At 33.6% G+C, this 27,741-nt stretch overlaps 1 protein-coding gene across 1 annotated transcript in view; it reads left to right on the top strand.

The window, feature by feature from the left end:
* The window catches only part of LOC113397669 (pikachurin), a 190,537-nt gene that overhangs the window by 99,599 nt on the left and 63,197 nt on the right, over nt 1–27,741 (top strand). The window contains exon 3 of the mRNA XM_064218608.1: nt 24,398–24,514. Coding sequence (XP_064074678.1) covers nt 24,398–24,514 — 117 coding nt within the window. The remainder of the gene's footprint in view (nt 1–24,397; nt 24,515–27,741) is intronic.

The following is a 27,741-nucleotide window of genomic DNA, read 5'->3' as shown; positions in this document are numbered from 1 at the left end:
AATTTACTCAAATATACTTTTACAAGACCGTTTGAATATATTAAGTAAAGCTACCATCGGTACGGAATGTAGATTCTACCAAGAAGAACCGGCAAGAAATTTAGTAGTTACTCTGTTTCAACATTTAAAAATACAGTCATGTTAGTTAAATACAGTTATATATGTATACAATATATCTTGCCTGGAAGTCAACAAGTATTAGCTCCACGCTTTTTTCTCACTAAATCTACTCAACTTTGCACGGTCTTTAGCGTCATCCTGTGTAAGTTGGCTCTCATGTCCTGCTTCACAACATCCAGCCATCGCTTCCTTGAGCACCCGGGAGACCTAGTTGGTCTGTGCTTTATATTGTAATAATAATTATAACAATTTATTGTATATTTATATAAGATTTTTTTCTTGAATTAAAAATAAATAAATGACAATTTAATATAAATACAAACACATAAAATGTATTACGAAGAATCACTTGCGAGTTCTGCGAGAAACAAAAGACAATGTGTTAAGGAAAAGTTCGTGTATTGTTTGAAAAAGAAATTGTACGACATAGTGTAAAAGTTTTAAAAATTTTATCCTTAAAAAGTTTTTTAATAAAATAAGTGTTCTAATATTTTATAAAATTTATTTTTAAACTATCTAATGTGATTTCTAGGTAATGTTTTTAAATAGCGTCATGCATTTCAAATTATATATTGATGGTACTATGTTAGAAATCTTCGCACAGATGTGACCCTATATATGTGACCAATAAGGCCTTGACCTTATATATTAAAACGAAGCAACCAGGTTAACTTAAGCTACCAGTGAGGAAGCGCGTAATCTCAGTCCTCGTACCCAACTGGCCTATGTCAGGCAGAAAGACCACGCACACAAATGTCAAAAACATCAAACTGTTCACCTAAATGAGTCACTCCAGCCAATAGAGAACATCACATTAAAATTATGATTCATTGGCGTTAATGCGCCGCCAATCATTGGATAATACGATATTACGTTTTCCAGTGGAATAAATTCAAATATAAATTCAAATATAGTTAAATTTAATTGGAAAAAATATATACGGCTGGAACAAACCGTTTTACTATTAAAATATTACGCACTAATTGCCATGGCTTTGCTCGCGTTTTAGGGTATGGGCGGTAGGTATTAGCGAAGTATTACAAAAACCAAATTTCGTCAAATTCAGTTCAGTGGTTTGGCCGTGAAAGAGAAACAGACAGACAGATAGATCTAAAAGCACTACGCTTCGCTTTTAGGTGTGCTGTAAGTGACTGAATACTCACCCAAACAAGCCTAGACGGTGCAAATTACAAACAAAATCTCAAATAATCTTAGAACAATTTCTAGAAACCCAGCAAAGTTTAATATAGTTTACGGGCTACAGAATACACATCAACTCCACTAAGTTACTTCGTAGTCAGTGGTTCTAGAACATACATTAGATTTATAAGTTGTTGTATAATCTGTATTTGTACACGGCTTCGTGTTCCGCTCCGTTTGACGTGCGAAGCTTCTTCAAAGAGAAATTCGCTCATTTGTATCCGTTGATCAGCGCAGACTACGTTCTGGACTTAAAGCTAAAATGTTTATTTTTACTCATTTAGAAATGTATACACTTTCATAATGCTAACCACTGACCTGTATACCACTCGATATAAGTATAAAACCGAACCTGAAATGAATATACATATGGTTTGTTTTATACGATCTAAATGTTCTATATTATAAACTCGTAAACCTATAGCTAATACATTTTAAAACAAGTTTAATATTAAACAAAAACGAGCGTTCGCGGGACGCTCGGTTGGAACGTAGCTTAAGCTATTTATTATCTATTAAAAAACAGACACAATGAAACAAATAAACATCGTTTGAGAGTAATTACATGACAAGAAATAATATTGTTATTCAAAATCCAGAGTAATTTCACAAAAAAATAACTTGAAATAATATTATATCAAATCGTATATAACAGAAAAAGAGAAATAGAGGCTATGCTTTTTTTATTAAGTTAAGATTTCGGCCAGTTCACTCTACTGAAAACCGTACAAAAGAACTTCGTTCCAAAAAAAAAATTGCAATACCTGTAATGCTTGTTCTTCCAAATTCCAAATTTAAATTTGATAATACATAGAAAGCAAAAACGGAGTGCAATCTTTCAAACGACGTTTGATAGTGAGGTTATTAAATAACACTGAGGAAAAATACGGTAGACACAATAGTCAGGTAATTGTTATGACTTCTATTGGCGTTTACTGTCCGAGAAAATGTTAATATGTACGCTAGAGGCTAGTACTATGGTTGTTTAGCTACTCGAATTAAGTCAACTTCATTACCAGATCAAAATTAAATCATATTCGATGTTCATTTCAATATAAATTAACTAGGAACGACTATCATCGTGTAAAGTATTTTTTTAATTCATTTATATACAATTATATTTTTTTTTTTATTTAAAAAATAGCCGAGATTTTAACAGTAATTAGAACGCGTGCATCTTAACCGATAATTGCGGCACCACTGAGTTTTCATATGCTTAATTTGTGTTTATAATTCATCTCGTGTTGGGCGGTGAAGGAAAAAATCGTGAGAAAACCTACATGTGTCTAATTTCAACGAAATTCTGCCACATGTATATCCACCAACCCGCATTGGAGCAGCGTGGTGGAATATGTTCCAAACCTTCTCCTGCCCTACAGAAGGCCTTAGCCCAACAGTAGGAAATTTACAGGCTGTTAATGTTGTGTGTTTGTGCGCTTAAATTATTTAATAACTAATTAAAAAAATAACATAATTCGAATAACTAAATATAAATAATTTATTGCGGATTCCAAACTAAGGGACAGTAATCCAAAATTAAAGAATAAATGTAGAACTTTATTAAATTCCTCGCTTACTCTTAAATTAAACCCAAGCATTCTGTACGTTTACCTTCAACTTGAAACTCTAGTTAAAATAGTATTCTTAACATATAAATTATGGTTATCGCTTCATAATACTCATTATCATCATCATAATTTCAGCCGTAGGACGTCCACTGCTGGACATAGGCCTCCCCCAAAGATCGCCACAACGACAGGTCTTGTGCAGCCCGTAACCAGCGGCTTAAACCATAGTACTCATACATATATTAATAATTATATTACACGTATATTCATTTAATTCACTCCATTATATTAAAATATAAATCAATATACAGTCAATAATTACGAGTATATTGATATTCGACAAAACAAAAAAATACCTTCTAAAAATTATTAAGAACCCATTTTTGTGAGAAAATGGTTATAACCCGCCTGGTCGTACCATGCAACTCTCCTTGTGTTTTAAGAAACATTAATTACTAATTACAAAACGAATTTTATTTAATTTAATATTTCTCAAACAATGATTAAATTATCGTGAATGCAAGACGTTCAACTCGCCGGCGGTGTTTAGAACAATAAAGCTATTATCCTACAAAATTAAGTGTTTCATTTACAAGAGTACAAGTTTGAATACAAGTGAGCTATATAACCGTTTCTTGGTAATATTTTCAGTGATATAATATTCCATTATTCTATTTTCGAAATATGTAAACTAAACTGCCAAATCATCTGTATATTTATTTTTTATATTGTGTCATTTATCAATTCGTTGTCTATCTTTTGTATTATGGTACACAGAATTCAACTCTGGAGGGATAAAAAAGAGTACTCCTGTACCTTTCTAAATGGTTTTAATTACTATTCTCCAATTATTCTTCAATAAAATTTAAAATTTGAATAAATATTGACGATGATTGTACTTGTGTGTGTGATCACACTAGTATTCGTATTCTATATAAAAGATGATTGTATTATCTTAGATACAATCATCTACGAATACTTGTGGGCTAATACCAATAATATATTATCTGTACATCAAAGTTGTACGTTTGAGTCGGATTTAATAAATACTCCGTACCGATCCTCCGGGGAAAAGAGTATTTATAAAGACTAATGGTTTCTCTGCAATAAATAATATATATTTCTGAAAAAAACTGAACCGATTTTAATAATTCTTTCACTATTAGAAATTTACTTACTCCAGAAGTAACATAGGTTATATTTTCTTATGAAATAGATAGGCGGATGGTACCACCTGATGGTAAGTAGTCATCATCGCCCGGAGACATTAGCGCTGTAAGAAATTTTAACCATTCTTACATCTCCAATGCGCAACCGACCTAAATTAAATTATTATATCTCTTGTGCTTAAGTTTCACTGATTCACTCTCCCTTCAAACCAAACTTACGACATTACAAAGTATTTCTGCTTGGCGGAAGAATATATAAGAATATATATACCAGACGGACTTGCAAACCCAGTAATAATAATAACAGCATGAAATATTGGTATTTCTGCTCTATCCGCGTTTATGTATGTTTACATGTACGCTTATGGCTACCAACTGAGCAATAGACGAGCAAAGCCACAATATTCGATGCAACAATTTTATAATAAAATATAAAATGAATAATTATATAAAATCATATTCGAATTTTCATTTAGAGTTCTTCCACTTGCATTTTAATAACTTCAAAAATCCTTTCAAATCTGACGTTTAATATCTTGTATTAATATTCAAAGAACAGCCATGTTTAGTATCAGCAATTCATTCATATAAAAAAAGGATGCTTTTCGAGACGCCCGACAGGAGCGATAACTTACACTTAATACGGTTAGCGATGTTAGAGTGAGAAATAGGAGCCTGCCGTATGCGTAAGAGAAAGGGATGCCAGACATACTGGCGCCGTAACGCGTTACGTAACGAAGCGTTTTACCAGTCCATATTATATCACTTCAAATTAAATTTAATGTAAATAGATATGAAAGATCAACATAACCGACAATTTTGTATGCATAAATGACCTACAGCTGGGATAAAGCCCTAGTTTGTTTTGCTTGGGAGCTTCCATTGCGCTTCTCCAATACAGATTTTTGGATATTACTCTGTGCAGATTATCATCCTAAATATACAGGTTTCGTGTAAATGGTGCTGTAAGAAATATTATCCATTCAATACATCGCCAATGCGCCACCAACCTTAGGAACTAAGATTTTATGTCCCTTGTACCTGTAGTTACACTAGCTCACTCAGCCTTCAAACCGGAACACAACAATACTGAGTACTGCTGTTTGGCGGTAGAATATCTGACGAGTGGGTGGTATCAACCCAGACGGGCTTGCACAAAGCCCTACCACCAAGGAAATTTACCAAAAAGTAATATTTCTTACGGCACCAATGTCTATGGACACTGGTGACTACATACCATTAGGTGGCCCATATCTTCGTCCGTCTACCTATAAATTAAAAAGTAGCATTTATTGTGGTTTCACATACATATCAATGCCCAAGTGATTGCGTCAGTTATTAGTTGTGACATAAAATAAGAATGAATTGCGTCACCATAAAGTAATCCCATAACGCAAACGCTTTTATAAACTGGATTTTATAGAACTGCAGTAAGAATTTTAAGAAACGTCTATGCTATATCTATGTAAAAAATTACCACACCAATTGATCCTATGTAAGTTTATAAAAAATCATACTTTACATATATTTTAGCAAAAATATTGTATATTAGTTATTATATTATATTTACAAAAGATATATATATAATTATCGTTTTCGTTGTGAAACATCTGGTTGATTAGTTCAGACTCTGTATGTGAATTATTTATCCCCGAACTAAATAAATAAACAGCAATAGCGGAAGCCATACATCACCAAATTACCCAAAGAAAAGGAACGAATTATTTTACTTTATTTATCCGCCAACGAATTGTATTTCCTTATTTATCTATTCACGTAATGAATAAGACAAATTGTCTGTTTAATTGCTTCTTTAAAAAAACACAAAGTAATAAAATAGTGCCCTTTGTATATGTTTGTATATATTTAGCACACGAAACGTAGTAATTTTTTATTGCAAGAAAAAATACTTACGATTCAATCCGGTTTTATCATACAATAACATTAACAGCCTGTAAATTTTCCACTGCTGGGCTAAGGTCTCCTCTCCCTTTGAGGAGAAGGTTTGAAGCATATTCCACCACGTTGCTCCAATGCAGGGCGGTGGATACACATGTGGCAGAATTTTTTTGAAATTAGACACATGCAGGTTTCCTCATGATATTTTTCTTCACCGCCCAGCACGTGATGAATTATAAACACAAATTAAGCACATGAAATTTAGTGGTGCTTGCCTGGGTTTGAACCCGCAATCATCGGTTAAGATGCACCTGTTCTAACAACTAGGCCATCTGGGCTCTCCATTTAACATTATTCTACTACTAGTTGTCGCCCGCGGCTTTACTCGTGTTTTAGGGGTTGGCTGTTAGGTGATAAAAAGTACCCTATGTCCTTTCTTGGAGTTCAAGTTTGCTTCATAACAAATTTCATCAAATTCAGTGGTTTGGCCACGAAAACGTGACAGACAGTTACTTTCACATGTATAATATTATTATACATGTTAATTATTTAACGTAAAATCAATACAATTTTTAAAAAAATCTACCCTAATTAAATTTTCACAGGTTAAACGTAATACGCGACATATAAATAACTGCAGACACGGGTATGTTTTTTAAATAATTGATTAAAACCTTTTTCGATACAAGCTAATAATAGAAGTCGGTCTGTACACATCCGCCGAACTTACTGGATTAAATAAAACTCAAAAATCGAAAATACTTCATTAAAAGACGGTACATCCCCAGAAGCTTCTCAAAATCAAACAGTCACCGGAACAAGTATTTGCCATGATATTTTCATACTCAGTCAGACTCATAGACATATGAGTACTAGGAGGCCAGCCCGGGTTTGAAGCTGCAATTCTCGGTTAAGCTTAAGGTGTACTAATAAACGGTCGGCTAGCTTACAGGGCATTTTTTTTTTATTTTATTATCTGTATTTGAAAATGTCAAAGATTTTTAAGTGGTAGTGCCACACTGCATACCTTCGGGTTGCAGCCGAACGGGCCGGCACGCTCGGGGAAGTACCACTCTCTCACTTAAAACCGGCGTAAAGTGGTAGCTATGCTACCGCGTTTCGTCTGGTATATGAGAGTCCAGGAGGCCCGATACCCCCCCCCCTCCCTTCAGGAACACGTGCGTTCTGGTCTCTCGCTAAAGCTGTCTTAGGGAATTTCTGTCAGCCTTCCTTTCCATCTCTGCACAAGGACGGTGAGTCATTGGCCCATACCGCGAAGGAGAAAGCTGATCTTTTAGGCTTTCTCTTCGCGGCGAACTCGACTTTGGATGACCGAGGAAAGTCACCACCAACAATCCCGCGGTGTGATACCACAATGCCGGAGGTTAAATTCCGGCAAAGTGCAGTTCGTAAAGCATTTCTTTCCTTGGACATTCGTAAGTCGAGTGGACCCGATGGCATCCCTCCAATCGTGCTACGGACTCGTGCTCTCGAGTTGGCGCCGGTCTTAACGAGTCTTTACCGGCAATCCTATGCATTCGGCGTCGTCCCGAACTCCTGGAAGACTGCTTTGGTGCATCCGATCCCTAAAAAGGGCAACCGCTCAGACCCGTCCAACTATAGGCCTATAGCCATCACCTCCTTGTTCTCCAAGGTAATGGAGTCCATTATAAACTGCCAGCTCCTGCGGTACCTAGGGGAGTACCAGCTGATTAGCGCCCGCCAGTACGGTTTCCGTCGGGGTCGCTCAGCCGGTGATTTTCTAGTTTACTTTACTCATAGATGGGCGGAAGCAGTTGAGAGTAAGGGGAAGGCATTAGGAGCCAGTTTGGACATAGCGAAGGCCTTCGATCGCGTGTGGCACAAAGCGCTTCTTTCGAAGCTTCCTGCCTATGGGCTTCCCGGGAAATTATGCAATTGGATTACCAGCTTTTTGACAGATCGGAGCATCAAGGTCGTTGTCGACGGTGCATGCTCCGACCAAAAATTCGTCAATGCTGGTGTTCCAAAAGGCTGCGTTCTATCACCCACTCTGTTTTTTCTGCATATCAATGACCTGTTGCAAATCAGTAACATTCACTGCTATGCAGACGACAGTACCGTAGACACCTCATACACCGGCCGTGCTAATTTTTCTCGGAAAACGTCGAAGAAAACCGGAACAAACTTGTGTCTGAAATCGAGTCTTCGTTAAACAAAGTCTCGAACTGGGGCCGGCTAAACCTAGTCCACTTCAACCCCAAAAAGACGCAAGTTTGCGCGTTAGCCGGCAAAAAAACACCATTCGTCGTATCTCCACGATTTGAGAACATTCCGATAGCCGCCACAGCTAGTATCGGAATACTTGGCGTTGATATTTCGAGCCTCGTTCAGTTCCGCGGTCAATTGGAAGGCAAAGCCAAATTGGCATCAAAAAGGCTCGGTGTGCTCAGCAAAGCAAGACAGTATTTCACGTCGGCACATCGCCTAAGACTATACAAGGCGCAAATTCGGCCTCACATGGAGTACTGCTCTCACCTCTGGGCGGGTGCTCCCCAGTACTAGCTCCTTCCATTTAACCGTATCCAACGTAGAGCAGCTCGAATTATCGACGATCAAGCCCTTTCTGATCTGCTCGATCCTTTGGCTCTACGTAGAGATGTTGGATTACTCTGCATCTTCTACCGAATCTTCCACGGGGAATGTTCCGAGGAATTGTTTGGATTAATCCCGGCAGTTGAATTTCGCCTTCGGACATCTCGTCAAAATTCTAAATTTCACCCACCTAGATGTCCGAAAATCCACAACAGGACACAATTTTTAAGACATTTCCTGCCTCGCACAACCACTCTGTGGAACCAGCTTTCGCCGGCGGTTTTTCCGAACCGATACGACTTGACAAAAAAAAAGCGTACTCCTTCCTAAAAGGCCGGCAACGCACCTGCAACGCCCCTGGTGTTGCAGATGTCCAGGGGCGGTGGTAATCACTTTCCATCAGATGAGCCTCCTCCTCGTTTGCGCCCTATAACATAAAAAAAAAAATCGGCCTATTAATCTAAATAAATAAATATTGGACAAAATCACATACATTACTCTGATTCCAATGTAAGTAGCAAAATCACTTGTGTTATGGAAATTCAGAAGTAACGACGATACCACAAACACCCAGACCCAAGACAACATATAACACTAATGAATTTTTTCTACATCGACTCGGCCGGGCATCGAACCCGGGACTTCGTAGTGGCGTACCCATGAAAACCGGTGTACACACTGCTCGACCACGGAGGTCGTCAAACTATGTAATTGGTATCGGTATAATGTAAAAATGGCGTTTTAACTGTCTATACAGTTGTTATCTGAAACTCAGAAGTAAAAATAACGTCCATATAAGTACTTAAATAGAGCTGTGATATATTATAAACAAATATACTAATTAAGAACAGTTTTTGTGCATAGTAGAAGAGCATAGTACATAGTAGAGCTTTTAGTTAATCGCATAAAATATGTAAATTTAAGGTTAGATCGCCTTTACTTCTGCTGCCATTGGAACGCCCTATAGAAAGGTTTGTTATTTCGAAAAAGATGTTTCATGTTGGAAAAAATACTAAGTTTTAAAAACAAATGGAATTCGACAATTTAATTAGTAGGAACTTTAGTGAAACTAAAAGTTTTACTTGTAAAGTATTAGCTTCTTTGAAGCTTATTAATTAAAACGGAGAAATGTGCTTTTAACAGTTCGACTGTAAACTCATTACTTGTGCTCCTTACACAAATAAATAGTTCATAACAATTTATTACAGAGCGCTGCAATATAAATTAATAACGACCAATCACAATCATTCTACAATTATACAAATCATGTTTAATAATAATTATTTTTTTAAATCTTCTTGAAAATGTTTCCTTATGGTTATGTCCGGTTCAGTACTCCGACATTTACAAGTATGATCCGAAATGGAAAATTACACCAATTTAACTTAGTACTATTAAAGTTAATAATAATAAATTGTATATCTATTTACACTGATATTTTTATGAATTTATCCTTCTATTCGTTGTTCGTTGCCTTCTAAACAGTAAATCGTAGCTTCTAAATGACGCCTCGTAGACAATTCTGCCCTTCAGCGAAACTTTACTGAATATAGTTACCAAGCTTATGTCGGAAAGGTATTATAAGATTTCTATTGTCATCGAATCGCTAGAATGCATTTCCTGCGCTTAGACAGTTCAGACTGGCACTGAAAATAAGTTTGTAGTAATCAGCAAATATTTACCCATGTAAATGCCAAAATCGCAGCAAATAATCGTCTTTAATTCCTAATAATTAATAAAAACTTCATGTTATTTTAGTTTGAAATATTTAAAGAAATAATGCAAATATAGGCCAAAAAAGCTGGAAGAGTTAATTTTTCACCCTGAGATTCAAAAGAGAAATTCTTCTAATATTTTTGCCGTCATTCCGCTTATACAGATTGTGGTAGAAATGTTTATTTTATTAGACGATTTTCTAAATTTAATCATGTTCTTTAATAATTCGCTTTATTTACTGCTTTGCGCTATACTTTTAGTGGATCGTGAGCCTAATAATCGCTCTGAAGTATCTTTGTAATTAATAAGCAAAAGCATTGAAAGCGGTCCGGTGGGTAAAGGTCTACTATAAACGATTTCGTACAGCTTTGAGCAAAGTATTATAAAGCAAAGTAATATCAATCTTAATTATAACTCTGAGGAATATTGTTAAACGATATAAATAAAATTGTTATTAAATAGCTGTTAATTTGATTTTAACTTATAAACGCCGTATTTGAATTTTAGTCCGCTTCTTAGAATGAATTAAAAGACTTGTTTTGCAATGATCCGTGAAAATCGCAAATATTACAATATCTAAATAATTTAAAGTTTCATAATCCCAAGGCACCAACGCATAGAGCCATTGATAAAGGGCAGACATATTTATTGACGTGTGACGTCATTTTAGATTCAACCAATCCGTAACGTTTCCGATAAAATAACGCCAGCTAAAAAATGTATGAAATCGATAAATAATTGATATTGTTTTTACTGATTCATATATATATCACATTTGACCGAATAATAAAAAAAAAATAATTTATGTGTGTGTGTGTATTAATAAATAATTATGACATTCTATTTCTCACTGTCAATTAGCTTAATTATATGAGTTCTAGAATCTTATATCATAGAAATATTATTTTTAAAGAAAAAGAAAAAGCTGCATAGCCACTGGTTTACTTGAAAGACCATACACAGCTCAAGCTTCGATTGAGTCAAGTAAATAGGTCGATTTGCGTTAAAAGAGCGTGAGTTTGATTCGAATGCTCTTATATAAGAGCAAATCATTTGAGTTGAAAGTTCCAAGTCAAACGTACAATATTGAATTTTTAACTAGCCAGTTTTAGAAAATTGCGATTTCTTAGGTAGAGACTAAACATTTTTTATATATCGGAATATTTTATTTTAGTTCATTATCATAATAAAAAAAATGATATATACATGATAGGAATGCCTTTCTCAATTATGGATTGTATTTATACTAATATTAAAAAAGATGAAGAGTTTGTTTGTTTGGACGCGCTAATCTCAAGAACTACTGGTCCGATTTGAAAACTTTCTTTTGTCTACTTTAAGTGTTAAATAGCCCATTTATCGAGGGCTATAGTTCATATACCATCAGGTTAAGACCAATAGGAGCGGAGTATCATGAAAAATCTGTAATACAGTTCAGCAAAGTCAGGACGAGCAGCTAGTTGGAATTGAAAATTCCAAGTCAAACGTAAGATATTTAATTAGCCAGTTATTTTATTTAGCCAGTTTAGAAATTTTCTATTTCATAGGTAGGTAGTAGATTTGAAGCTACTAAACATTTATTATGTATTTTAGAATGTTGTTTGAAAAATCAATTAATGGCGCCTTTGAAGAAGTTCGAAATAAGCCAGAACTTAATTAAACTTAAGTAACACCTTCGATAGAAAAGGACAGAGATATCATTCATCTTCGTCATGACAAAGCTGTCAGGATTATGAAGGTCGGCTGTGTTACTTGTGTAATTAAAACTACAGTAAATTTGATTAGAATTTAAACAAAAGAAAATTATGAAAGGCTCAAGAAATTATATTGAGACATAAATCTGTTTAAACATTTTTATAATCAATAAACGAAATATTACGAAAACGTAAGACATACCTTAATATGGATTATATAAATTAACTGAATATGGATTTATGAATGCGATACCTTCGCCTTTCCGAGTGAAAAAAGGTAAACAAAAAAAATGTAATATCAGTTACCTATGTCCGTTATATAAGAGTACTAACTGCCAGTACCGACTTAAACTTTGACTTACCTGGAGGGAAAATAAGAATTTTATTTACTCCAATATCGCAGCGCCATCTACTGGGTCCAAAACAAACCATTACGGATCCACTCAAATACAAAACAAACATAGAAATCGGTCCACGTTCAGAATATTTATAAATATAAAAAATAGTTTCTGAGATTACTATAATACATTCTATTTTTAAATTGCTTTATTTATAAACTGACATAAAAGTATCGGTATATCAATTTATTTTTCATGGTATTATTATTTTTTCGTAATTTATATTAAAAGTATTAAACCTTCACATTTCACAATACACAATTCAGTACATGTTTCTACTCTGTGTGCCTACTTTAATAGTAAAAAAAAGTTAACACGTGTAAGAAAAAACGCACATGTTTCCACAAATTTTATTTATAAGCAAATACAATTTAAAAATTACTCCTGTACTTATCACGACTGCGTGTAATGATGACAAATGCTAATTCATAATCAATCATTATTTCATAAATGCTTATTGTTTAATGATAACACTTGTATTTACTATATAAGATGTCATATGTTTATTATTGTTACTTAGGTATAGTGAGCAGGTGTGTTGGATCAAAGAGATACAATATCAGAGGCGCATTAATGCATGATTATGGCGTATGGTACAAGTCTATAGCTTACGCGTTGAATTCTTTTTGATATATTAAATATATTGTTATTATAAAAAAAAAACATTTATTACATAAATTACAAATAATCGCTTTTTATGACTATTTGTTTATTGTCCTTGATCAAACAATATTTTTTCATCACATATAATAAAAAAAAAGTTAAGATTTACCTATGGAGACTTCAATATTCGTATATTATGATGCTGTCTGATGCTGCATATGTAAATTATGCCTAGGTTTACGTACTTTTTTTATCTGCTCATATAAACGCAAAAGATGAGGACATGTGACGAAAAGGCTATGCATAACGTCATAAACTAAATATGAATCATATCTTTGTATGATTTCTAGGCACTAAAGTGAATACAGGAACGATAATTCGATGACCTCCGTAGTTGAGTAGTGTGTACACCGGTTTTCATGGGTACGCCACTCCGAGGTCCCGGGTTCGATTCCCGGCTGAGTCGATGTAGAAAAAGTTCATTAATTTTCTATATTGTCTTGGGTCTGGGTGTATGTGGTACCGTCGTTACTTCTGATTTTCCATAACACAAGTGCTTTAGCTACTTACATTGGGATCAGAGTAATGTATGTGATATTTACTTTGCCATTTTTTAAAATATAATCAACGTACACACAATTACAAAATGATAGAAAGCAATTGCTTTAAATTAATGGACTCACTTGTGAGTGATAGATGAATGCTCGCGCTGTCTCGTCCGTGCAAACTCAAGAATAATGGCGCCAAGTGAAACGAAAATTATGCAACAATATATAACGCAATGTAATTTGTACTCCTATTGATTTATATAACTTAACACTTAACACAAGAAAAACATAATATAATAAATTTAATAAAGACAATCTGAGTTCGAATCCAAAATATTGTAATCTACAAATGTCCCGCGCTATCGTCAGTTTTCTTGAATTATATAATATACAGTTATTGTCCTTTAAAAGTAAAAAAAAATCCAATGTTATAAAATAAAATGCACTAAAATCGAGCTGTATACCAAAGTTTAAAGGTAAAAGTTTTTAAAATTTTAAGTATCGCCATAGTGGCCGCACGCCACTTAAAATAAGTAAGCAGACTTGGGAATGCCCTGCCTACTGGTATGTTGCTACCAATACCCTTAGACAGAAGCACTATGTATTTCTATTATCATATCGTCAATACATCACGAATCTTGGGAACTAAGATGTTCTGTCCCATGACCTGTGATTAGATTTCGTCTCATTTTTATTATAATATAGACCGACTGGCGTGCAAATAGGCCACCTGATGGAAGTGATCATCACCACCCATAGACAATGGAACTGTAAGATATATTAACCATTCCTTACGTCGCCAATGCGCCACCACCTCTAAAACTAAGGTGTTTTGTCCCATGTGCCAGTTACACTGGTTCACTCACCCTTCAAACCGGAGCACGACAATGCTCAGTACTGCTATTTACCTACTCAGACGGGCCCACACAAAGCCATACCACAACTGTTTTTACAATAATAATGTTTTAAGAAATAATCATCAAACTACCAAGTATTTTTTTTTGTGACAATAGACTAGAAGAGCACGTCATTTATTTATTTTCATTTTGTATTCGATCTTGTTCAAGGCAACATTGGAATTTAAAATAAATTGATATAAAATGTTAAACAGTGTAGAGAATTAATAGAATATCGATGCTATTCGTCTTATTTTTTGTAACGAATTTTCAATAAAGAGCCTGAATTTACATAAATATAGTCGAATGCTAAAAATACGGCGCAGAGAACTTCGTGTTAGGTATTTAAATGATCTATTTGAAAGAGAACTTGAGATGTTTGTCCAAGTTTAAAAAATAAATTGCATAAATACTTCAAACTTTCAAAGACAACGTAATACTCATTGAAAGAACAGGAACTATTTTTAAAGTATAAAACAATCTACAAAATTATTTTATGTCTTTTAATGTCAAACTAAACTGAAATATGTCGAGACACCATAAATAAATTATGCTTATTTTAATAAGATTTTTCAACAAATTTTGTTAAAGGCCGGAAACACACCTACAAGACCTTTATAGGCAGCCTATATGTCGGCACCATTGTTACACGCTAAATTAAATTAAAATGGTTTAAAAATTAAGAATAATTCAGTTTGAGAGATAGAACAGAATTAAAATTAGCAATATTTAAAAAAAAATGTTCATATTTTAGTGTTTCATAATTTATAATACTATTTATAGATTATTTAACAATAGTTAAATAACAATAAAATATTTAAATAAATAAAATTCTAATGATAGTCACATTTTTAAACATCCGGTCTTTTGTTATAAACGCTGCCGCTTATGAATGGTCATTTACATAATGAAATCAATCCGCTCAGTGGATCAGCAACACGTGGTTCGACGCTACAACGTATACCTTATATTTACAAAGTATATTATTATTATACACTCAAATATGTATTGTATGCATATTTATTCAATGAATATATATATATGTTGCAGTCATTTGGTTAAATTAGCCATTCAATGAAACGTCGAGCCACAAAGTCGTCGGCCAATTCATCCAGTTAGCTGCAACATAAAAAATTAAGAACATTCTTAAAAAAGTTATGTAGTAAAATTTTAAAGATCGAATTTGGTTCAAAATTTTTATATATTATGTTTTTGATGTTCTCACGTTTCGTTTCACTTGTGTAAAATCTAGTGCATTACAAATACTCTTTTTATCTTTCAAATATCTTTGACACAACTTTCTAATGAAACGTTAATAACAATCTTGTAATATTACTTTCAAGTTCAACTTGAATTGGCTGTTACCAAGCTATGAAATTGGACAACCAATCAGTGGCAATTTGGCCTTTTCTAATGGCTGTATTATTGTCTACAAAGATTTTCATTACATTAATCTAGACTGATAATTTCGCTTTAATGTTTGAAACAATAAACACTATAAGACTCAAAACAAAATTAAAAGTTTGAGAAAGGTTCATAATAACTAGAAATCTTTCCAGAATTTGAAGCGTCAATAGCGCAATGTTTTATGGACCGCCTAGCGATGTTAAAAGTAGCAGGATCGATCCTGACCCCTTGGGCTATTGTTGTCCCCACTCCTAACACAAGTGCTAAGCTTAAAAGGAGGGGTAAATAGGAATATATAAATAGTAATTCCTTAATTAATTTGAGGTATTGCTATTATTCTAAATTTAAATAAAAATAAAAAAAATCTTAATTTATGTAATAAATTAAGAATAAATATTAATTAGGTTCTGTTGTACGGTTTTCCAGTTTTAAATCGTTTACATAAACATAAATAAAAAAGGCATAATGTTTGTACTTTATGCGTTCTTAAACCATTGATCTTATTGTGATGAATATTTGTCTAGTTGTACTGTAAACGTCCGGGCGTTTAACCCAACAAAACTAGAGTTTTTCTTCGTATATCCGTCCTTCCATATAAACGTTTTATGTAGACCCTTATCCGTGCCAAACTGGGACGACGAGTTAGATACAAAACAAAAAAAAAACGCCTCTTTGTTTCTAACAAACTATCTAAACCTGCGCGATATTTATAATACTTTACCAAGAGCACGCAAACCGTTACTCCGAGTTTTAATCCCTAAAGGGGTAAATTAAAAAAGTTGCCTAATTTCTTCTCCTGGACTTAAACTATCTCGATACTAAAGTTCATTTAAATCATTTCAGCGGTTTAAGCGTGACTTTCACATTTATAATATTAATATAGATTATTGTGCTTCAAAATTATACATAATTAATTAATTATATTATACATAATTATCTTAATAATGTATTAGACGGTTCTGGTCAAGCAGAATGTTAACTAACGTAAGTGTAAATGTAATCAAACACAAACACACTAATGCAATTTGACAGTATAACACACCGCTACATTGATTTAAATTGAATCGTATATAATTAACCCTTAGTTATATATTTATTTTCTATAACAATCAGCGTTAATAAGCGGTATATACGTTACTTTAAAGATATATATTTCATTCTATAGACGTGGTCTGCCAAATATGTCATACTATTTACGTGATACGCGTTTATATAATATTCTTGTAATCTAACCGATTTACTGAAATTCGCTGGAAAAACGAAATTATGCATTTCCCTCACATGAAGTGAAATATGTGGTGGTGGGAAATACCCACTAAAAACCATTGGTGGGTACCATTGGTACTCCGTCACGGGATCGCTTGAGCATAATACCGTGTAGCATCGTGTCAGTCCTATAAGATTATTACACTGCGGACTTAAGTTATATTATGTATAAATAACAACGAATTACATAAAGCTACGGTACAAAATATTACGGAGTGGAATGGTTTCAAGAATGCTGGCAACATTTCCCCGTTGAATAGCCTATTCATTGGGGAAATGTTGCCAGCATTCAGCAGTGAAAATGAACCCGCCAGTCACTAATGGAGACAATACAACTGTCTGTTATGATTTTTACAATTTTAACAGAATTACACTTCGAGGTAAATTCGTTTAATCATTAATCAAATTGTTTTTATATTTAATTGCAATAATAACAATATTTATTTGAAGCAATATCTTTTTAATACTGTTTAAGTCTTCAACGGTATATCTTCTTAAAACCATATTAACAATGTATTGTCGCCTTTTTAATGTTGTTTAAATAATTATACTCCTCAAGTACCTTTTATTATTATCTAAATATTCGTTTAAAAGTTCGTCGATCGAAATAACAATGCTACATTTATGTATTTAATTAATATTAAATGTTAACCTGATAATATATTAAACTAATTTTCGCTCTTGTTTTAGGGCGGTCCGTCAATTATAAACATAAACAAGCTATGTTTTTCCTTTAGGTTCCTTAGCTTCTTACCAAATTTAATCAAATTCGGTTTAGTTGTTTAGCCGTGAAAACGTAACAGACAAACAGACAGACATGATTATTTTCGCATTTATAATATTAGTAAAAAATATGATTAAATATTTAAAAAAAAAAAACAACATTTTAATGCCTCTGTGTCATTGTATCGCCTAATATTGTTTATACGGAATTTAGTTAAATTGTTGCTGAATGGATTTGAACCTTGCTTCATAAACATAGTGCATTCTGGAATACACGTAGTTTCTTTATTTATTGTCATTTTATAAACATAACTTGTTACATTTAATTAAAAACCCGCTAACGCTTATAACTTGGGCGAGCTTGTAATGCAATCATCACGCTCGATGAATCAGTAAAGTGGCTGGTCTTCTGTGAAATGATCACCGCATTATAGTTTGTTAATACTTTATTATTGTGTAAATAAAAGCATAATAAAATAAAAATCGATTAATAGCCTGCAGTTATCGAATAGTAGTTATTCGTTTAACTTTAGCGCTAATATGATAACGTCAATTATTTTTTTAAATATAAATCTGGCTATTCTTCGTGATTCCATTCATATCCATTTATTTTCTGTAAATAAGTCAATTCCCAGACTATTTTGTGGTGGTGTGGTATGGTGAAATGTGATGACGAAATACATTTTTAGAGTTCCGCACTTCTAAAGCGAAAAGGAAACCTACATAAGGTCACTTCGTTGTCCGTCTGTCTGTCGAACTCTGTCTGTCTGTTCTCTTTTAATAAATTACCCATCCCTGATAATTCTCCTTTCCAATTCAGTTCTGTCACCATTAGCGAATTAAAGAAGCACATTCATAGCATTAAATCAGACTCAATTGGTTGTGATGAAATAAGTCGAAAACTGATTCTCCTTACCCTTAACAATATTTTACCTAGTCTATGCCATATATTTAATTATTCCCTGTCAACTGGTACCTTCCCTACTCTATGGCGCAAAGCCATAGTGATTCCTATTCCTAAAGTTTCCAATCCAATCCCTCACTACCTTCTCATTTTAGACCGACATCTGTTCTTCCTTTTCTCTCAAAGGTGTTAGAGCGTGTAGTTCATTATCAATTAAGTAAATTCCTCTCAGTAAATAAAATCCTCTGCCTTTTCCAATCTGGGATTAGAAAAGGTCATAGTACAGTTAGAGCTCTCACTAAAGTATGTGATGATATACGTTGCGGAATTGATAACAAATCCGTAACTATACTAGCTCTCTTAGACTTCTCAAGTGCCTTTAATACCATCGACTACGACATATGCTTGGCAATCCTAAAATCTATAAACATAGGTTCTACTCCTATTGATTGGTTTCACTCTTACTTACTTAATCGACAGCAATGCATAAAGGCAAATAGTAGTTTTTCACCTTATTTAGATATTCTTTCTGGTGTTGGTACAAGGTGGTGTATTCTCTCCTCTCCTCTTTTCTATTTTTATTAATACTCTCTCCACACTTTTCTCTTCCTCCTATCATCTATATGCTGATGATCTTCAAATTTATATTACCGCTCCCTTGGACGGTATTGACGAGGCTGTTGCAACTTTGAATAATGATTTGACTAAAATCAGTGAATGGTGTAAATCTTACGGTTTCCAAGTGAATCTGAGGAAGTCGCAAGTAGCTGTTTTTGGCAGTCTTAAGCTTCTGTCGAGGGTTAAAGACAAAAATCTATCTCAAATCATGTTTAAGGGCCACATATTACCGCTACAAGACAGTGTTAAAAATTTTGGACTACTTCTGGATACTTCCTTCTCCTGGGTACCTCAAGTTGCAGAAATGAGCTGTAAGATTTATGCCATCATTGGTTTTTTAAGACGATGGAAAAATCTACTGCCCATCAAAGCTAAGATCAGCTTAGCCAATGCTTTCCTTTTTCCAATATTGGATTATGCTGACGCCTGCTACATTGACTTAACTGAAGACCTTCTAAATAAATTAGAACGGCTGCAAAATTTGGCCATTAGATTTATCTTTGGTCTGCGTAAGTTTGATCATGTTTCGCAGTATCGGTCTCAGTTAAAGTGACTGCCAATCAGGCTTCGAAGGAACGTGCACGCCTTATCTCTTCTCTACTCGATACTACATGTGGAACATACACAACCTTACCTTATAGAACGCTTTAAATTTCTTGGGTCTGACAGCATACACAACCATGCGTTCTAGTGAGGATAACAAACTGGGAACACCCTGCAGCCGGACACAAACCTACAGCAACTCTTTCACTGTGAAAACCGTCCAACTTCGGAATGCACTACCCACTGATATACGGCAGTCTAAATCCTAGTCCATCTTTAAGCATCGTTTGAAAAACTATTATCTATCCATGTCTAAATAATATATGCAAGTATGTATGTGATAATATGTAGTTTATAATTATGTATATATATATTGATAGTCTATAATTATATACTATATCATTATGTGTGTATTATTGGGATGTAGCCATGTGTAGTTTATTATTATAAATTATTATAAATATTTTTATATTATAGTTTTTTATCTCCTGTCTCTATGTACCTCTGCACTTACCTTTTTTCGTTCTAAGTTCTATCACCAAAGATTGTCTGTGAGAGATTGTTGTAAGCGATAAGACCGCCTTTGCGCACCATTTATTTAATGTTTTGTGTTTATATTATGTATTTCTGTGTTGTACAATAAAGTATTTTAAATAAATAAATAAAGTATAAAATTGGAATTAATACCAACCCAAATACTAATGTGAGTGGTGTCTTGAAGATGTGAAAATATCAATCCTCTAAGTCTACGCAATCAAAAGATACGGCCGTTTATTTCCCATACACGCACAAAGGGAATCAGAACCTATAGGGCACTTCCCGTAAGTAAAATTGTTATTTCATCAGTGTATTTTTGTCTATCTCTCTGATGGTACGGAACTCAGTGCGCGAGTCCGAATCGCACTTGCCCTGTTTTTAGGATTAGTATAGATTGAATACAATTTTAAGATGATTACTTTTAGCTGTACAAAAATAATCTCACCACTGGACGCGAAGGTTTGGACTTTATCCAACACGCTCTGATGCGGATTGCTAGATATGGTAGAATTTCATCCAAAACTGTTGCAGTTAGCCTCACGATATTTTCTTTATTCGCTAATAAATACAAGCCACCTGTTTGTTTTTTTTATGTTATGAATAGGCGCACGGCCACTTACCATAATTTGGCCCTGATGGTAAGTGGTCACCACCGCCCATAGAAATTGACGCGAAATAATGATCATTCCTTACATCACACCAATGCGCCAGATATTATGTCCCTTGTGCCTGTACACAGTGGCTCACTTACCCTTCAAACCGAAACACAACAATAAATATTGCTGTTTGGCGGTAGAATATTATAATGAGTGAATGGTACCTACCCAGACGGGCTTACACAAAGCCGTACCGCCAAGTGTTGTATAAATTAGAAATCAGATTAGAACTCGAAATCTACGGTTAAGATTGAAGTCTCATAACCACCAAGCCATCTTGATCCTTTTTATAGTTTGCATTTATATTATTGTTTCTCTGTTCTAAAGTCCAGGCGGTCGGAATGCTCCCAGCGCTTTCGGGTCACTACAATTTAAAGTCGTTATATTTTATTCCAACAGTTCCTAGAATTTTAAAGTACAATAAATAGCAACTAGAAGCATTTTCATTACATTAAAAATAATTACAACTCCAGTTGTTAACACTTAACACTTCGCTCTAACAGAGTAATTTACTTAATTAAGGTTGGAAGTCGCTTATACAAAGGTACTCTTAATATTAACAAAGAAATTAGGTTTGTAACGAAAGCGCCGGTAACGTGAAGTACCGCCGTTTTACCGTATTGTACCAACTTTTTGCGCATGGATGTAAGATTTGTCTTTAGATAGTCCTTTAAAAAGTTAAACATAAATAACTCAATGGTAAACAGGCTCAGTAATGTAAAATATTGTAGGGAGGGAGCAGTGGCATAGATAGGTAGGCAAGGGTCCCGGTGCATAGGAAAATAATCGGGCCCTCACTTTAAAAAAAATATTGAAAAATATTGAAAAAAAATATCTTGTGAGCAGGATCGAGTTTTGCTAGCTTCAGGTGGCGAGTTGGGTGATCCACTCTTTTTAAAGCTTAAATTAGAGGGCCCTCTGATTTCCGGGGCCCTAGTGCACTACACCACATGGCTCTACGATAGCTGCCACTGAGAGGGAGACTCATGAGTTTAATCCTGATCTATTGGACTATTGTCGTTTCCATTAAATATATAAGTTGTAGGCTTAACTACAAGGTAGAACTAGGAATGTTAACAAGGCGATTTATTAACCTAACTGATTATGACTACATTGGGCATTCTCAATGGAGACTAGACACTTGATCTGGACATATTATAGTGCACAAGAGTGTGCACATACATAAATGCATTGACTGTTCTCTTACTTAGTATTTATTGATTTCTTGGCAGAATATAATTATAGAATAATAAATGACGCATTCCGTGATAAAAATTGTGGACAAGAATAACTACTGAGATTCGTGCCGATTCTTCTCGGTATAATCTTCGTTTCGAACAGGAGGTAGCTTTACATTTATTTCAGCACTGTAACATTCAAAACTGCTTTTATGAGAATACTTGAATAAAGAATACTTTGATTTTATTTTAACTGTCAATACGATGGAACAGCAATTCAATACAATAAAAAAAGTTCAGATAAAACGGACTGTCGACCTTTAACTATTTTTTTATCCACGAAAGTGTAATCACTGCATAATCCGGTCTACTATTAAAACATTTTTAACATAATATCCAAGATTTTTTATCTATAATCTAAATCGGCTTAAGAATATTGGCAATTCCTTGTAGAACTGGTTGTAATAGTAATATTTACTGACACAGACTTTAATTTACTATTTAATCAATAGTTATTTTCAAGATCAGAGCAAACATATTGAAGCAATCTAAACTTATGCCATCAGTCTGCTCCATTTGGCATCCAAGATTATATTGGAGATATAACAGGATGCAGTTAGCACACGTGTATTTTCTCGTAGGAATTTCGTAAATGGGCATGTTTTTATCAACGTATGACCTAAAGTTTGTAGTAGTGATATAAGGAATTGTTAATATTTTTTTATTAAATTCATGACCTGCAAATGGACCACCCAAAGATTAGTGGTCACCACTGACCATAAACATTGGCGCAAACAAATTTTAAGAATTCCATACATCACCAATGCGCCACCAACCTTGGAACTCAGATGTTATGTCCCTTGTGCCTGTAATTACCGTTACTAACTCACCGTTCTAACCAAAACACAATACTACTAAATATTGCTATTTGGCGGTAGAATAAATGGTTAGTGGATGGTACCTACCCAGACGGGATATTTTTCTTTCTTACTATATCAATGTGGTTAAAACTTATGGACACATTTACTGATCTGCTTACATTATGATCGTACATTTACATTTAGTAGTACGTACATTAAGTAGTATAAGCCGATCCTTACTGTATACACTATTGTACTGCTCAATGTACTGACAATCATTAGATCTGTGACTATCTGTTTACCTGTATTTATAATGAGTGAATCACCCTTCAAATAACATAGCGAAACAAAATACTAGTAGTTGGTGGTAAGATTACTTACTAGCAATCCAAATGGGTCTTACACTTAATTTTTTCTTGTAAAATAGAGAGCATTTTTACCTTTTTTCAAATACGGAACAGAGATTTTGCTTCTAGTTTCGTTTATCCGAGGTCGTATATCTTGTGTTTTATCCTGAAAATCTCTTTTTTTGCACGTACCCTGTTCTACGCTGACCTGCCGTAAGTTTATATCATTATTTTTAGGTCCTTTATAATTGACAGGATTTTTTTCCTATATTTTGCTTTATTTTGCGATTATCTTAACTGAGTGAAATATACGTATTGAAAGTTTAATATATTTCATTATATAATGAACAGAATTTTTCAAATTTCAACTTTGGTGTGAACTTTACACGTACGAATTTATAAAATATATGAATTACTAGCTATCAAGTCATATTTTAAAACTTTCACTTTGTTAGATAAAAATTAAATACTTTTAATATTTAGTGTTCATGTTCATTAATGAGATTATATGGTCAAGAATAATTAAAGTTTGCTAATTATCTGCTCGAGGGGCCACTTGCCATCTGATTCATATGTTCCGGTCGGTTTTTATTATTATTATTTTTAGTAAGATACTAAATTATAATTTTCTGTAGAAACAAAAGATTTCAATATCAAATTATTCGTCGTTTGTAAAATTTAAGTCATACAAAATATTAGTTCACAAAACTAGACGTTTCTTACGTCGGTCTAATATTTAGAGATCATTTTGTAAGAATAACAAGACAGAGCGTTAGACGACGATTGAACGAACTGTTGATCTGGTAAACTCAATTTTTATTTTGAATGGCGACATACTAAAAATAACAACTTGAGACAATTATAGCGCGATTTAAAGAACTATTAACGCCATCTATTAACAACAAAATAAAGTAACTGTTTAGTAATATCAATATGAACTCAGAGTTTGCACTGAAGTAAGGTTTTGTTACAGGTAGATGTGGCGAAGGCAGCCCGTGTGAGCAACTCTGCAGAGAGCTCCATGATGGTACCTACGAGTGTGGCTGCGGGCCGGGTTATGTGCTGCACGTCGACGGATATGGTTGTTTAGGTAAGTAACATATATATGAGAAATCTAGAACAATATAGTTTGTACATTATACAAATATTATATCATAAATAATATTTATGTGTAAGTAAATTTAAGCCGATGATTGTGGGTTCCAACTCGTTCGAACATAATTAAATTTGTTTTTATAAATAATTTATTTCAACGGTCAAAGAATACTTTATTAAACACGTGATGGATGAAACTCTTCCACGTGTTGTTTTTGAACTATTTATGCATCAGTTGCAGCGTCGATTGAGATGCAGTATAATTATCTCCTAACCTTCTCCTTGATTGAAGAGGAGTCCTTTGACCAGCAATGGGATATTTATTAGCTGTTACTTTATCTATTAATTTATTTATTCAACAATCCACTTTATTTTATTATTTATCAGGCAAAGAGAGCAAAAATACAAATCGTTCAAATTTAATTTACAATTATCTGGTTAATAGTTTTAATTTAATCTTTAGTGAACTTACAAATGCGACGTAAGATTTAGAATTTAGGAAATGGTATTGATCAAATGTCACCCGTCGCCATTAATCATGTACGGGTAGTTAATTTTTATTGATAGTGAATATTTAATCAATTCAACCTTTGCGATAACTAGCGCAGTTTGATTCTTTTATTGGGTTAGCTGTCGAAACATTTTTTCACGTCTGAATACAAGATGAATTAAAAACAAAAATGTATACATGAAAACTTGAGCTTACCCGGGTTTGAACTCGCAATCTTAGACTAAAATTAACGTGTTCTTACCACAGCGCCATGTCATTCTTCAATTCTAATTTCCATTTAATTATTTCTATCAACATTTAATAGAACGAAATCTATAAAAGACTAGTTGTTGAAAATAAAACGATAAATTGAATTTCCCGCAGAAAGTTGTCTTATTCAATTTTCTATAGACGTCCAACGAAAAGCTAAAAATTCAAGAAGTCGTTGAACTGAATTTCTCCTATACAAAGACTTTGAGATCGACTGACTACACACTTGAGACATTTTACTAATAATGAGACCTTCGTTTGCAATTGCGTCAAAGAAAAATAAAATATAAGTCATCACAGCAATGTATAATTATATAAGGCTCTGAATCGAGGAAATCAACCATAAAAAACGTTGGAAATATTTACTGACGTTTATGAATCCCGTATTTTACTTCCGCTGGGGTCAGGAGAAGTGATAGAAATTCCACGAGTAAATGCTTCTACCATATCTGCCACAATTATATGTATTTATGGTTTATACAGTAAATATTTTAAACATTAAAATGTACACATAGAACTTGGACTACCTTTTTTCTTAATTTTTATAGTTAAGGTCATTCAAGTTGCCTGGGAATTATCGATATAGTCCTAGGACCATTTCTGAACGCTTTTAACCTACAAAATATACTATGCTATTTTGTTTATTTACTAGGTTTATAAATATATAGCTTCCTGTATTTCCATCCGAGATGACCAAATACGTGCATCTTAAACGACAATTGTGGGTACGGATGCACTCTCTATTTCCTCCCTAACCTAGTCTGGTGGGACTGAAATTCCACTCAATCGAAGACGTCAGACACAAGGTCAAAACATTATTTATATGACTCAAAATTCTCAAAAGAACCTACTTGAATAAATAATATTGTAATTGTAATTTTTACCTACATTATTTGCTTATTACCAAACGTACTTAAATTAAACTTTATAATTCTCAAACTCAAACTCAAATCGGCACTCAAATTTGGCCCATCTCAAATGAAAAGGCGTCATCTAATGTTTTCTAAATAATACATCGTATAAATTTTTAATTAACATCAATGAAAAAATCTGTTTATATAGTCAAATCAAAACCTTATTTACATAAAATTAATCTTACTTAAAATTACATAGCTTACACAAAGACGGTCTACTTGAAAATTATCCGTGCCGTGCCCTTGCGAAATCAAACGAAATCAAAATAATTAACTTTACCTAGCATAATTAATATTATTAATTTGCAAAATACTCTGTAAATAAAACATTCTGTTTTAGACATATGTAAAAACTGTTTCAAACGATAGAGACAGAAAATATAAAAAAAAAGAATTACATTAATAAATCCGAGTAGAAGCGTGTAAACGAAGAGCATTGCCCTCTTTTCAAATCAGCATAAGCGCAGCGCTTGAGGCTTCGCGCGAGCGCTTCAAGTGCTTTTATCGCTGAATGGGATGTGACAGACGTGCACAGCGAATAATTCGTGCCAGGTGTTTGAGTGGATGACTTCATGAGAGCTAGTTGTTAGTGAATTGATTTGTTTAAATTAGTAACTTTTAATAATGTGATAACTTATAGTTATGTAATAATTTCATTTAAACTGCGTCTCTCTAACATAGACCAATAGACAGGATTGTTTGTGAGTGTGTGAACGCTTGGCTACCATTTATGTCGTTCTAGTTATCGCCCGCAGCTTCGCTTGCGTTTCAGGCTACATTTTCTTTACCTAACGCCTGTCCCTCCTAGAAGTTCAAGCTTGCTCCATACCAAATTTCTGTTATTAAATACAGACAGACAGACAGAGACAGAGTTACTTTTACTTTTGATAATATAGCTATAGATTACTGTAGATTAGTATAAATTTAGTTACTCACAATGAGTTAGACAAACAGACGAACAAACACGAGTTTGATCATAAAAGGATTAAACTTTTTATCGAATTGTTAAAAAAAGTGAAAAAAATACCTACTGAGTTTATTTCAATAAACATTTCCAACCGACGGTAACAAAATACCTCCAAATAAGCTTCTGTATTTTGATTTAATCGCTTATCCGTATTTTACGTATTATAATTATAAAAAGCAATTATTGTTATTCGATTCATATTGTGAAAATCATTTTTAAATCTGATTTTTTATAATTAATATGATTGCTAATTTATTATTTACGTAAAAAACAAGGCAGAATTTTCGATTATGATTAAAAAAATGTTTTACATTGATTTAATATAACAATATAGGACAGTATTTAACTTACTCAAAGATCGTATTTAAATTCCATTCCAGTCTAAATAATTGTCTAGCCTAGTAGTTGGTCTAATGGCTAGATATAAAGTTTCAAATCCGGAGGGTTCAAATTCCAGTTTGGGCCTATAAACAGTTATTGTATTTTTCTATCGAAAAATTTTCAATAACAGCCCGGAATCTTGAAGTTGGATCCCGTGCCTCGAAATACGCAAAACTGATGGTCCTAAGTCCTAATTGTTT

This window comes from Vanessa tameamea, chromosome 23, assembly GCF_037043105.1.
Source record: "Vanessa tameamea isolate UH-Manoa-2023 chromosome 23, ilVanTame1 primary haplotype, whole genome shotgun sequence".
In the NCBI taxonomy this organism is placed as follows: domain Eukaryota; kingdom Metazoa; phylum Arthropoda; class Insecta; order Lepidoptera; family Nymphalidae; genus Vanessa; species Vanessa tameamea.
Note: the sequence above shows the minus strand (reverse complement) of the source record. Positions and strands in the feature narration are given on the sequence as shown.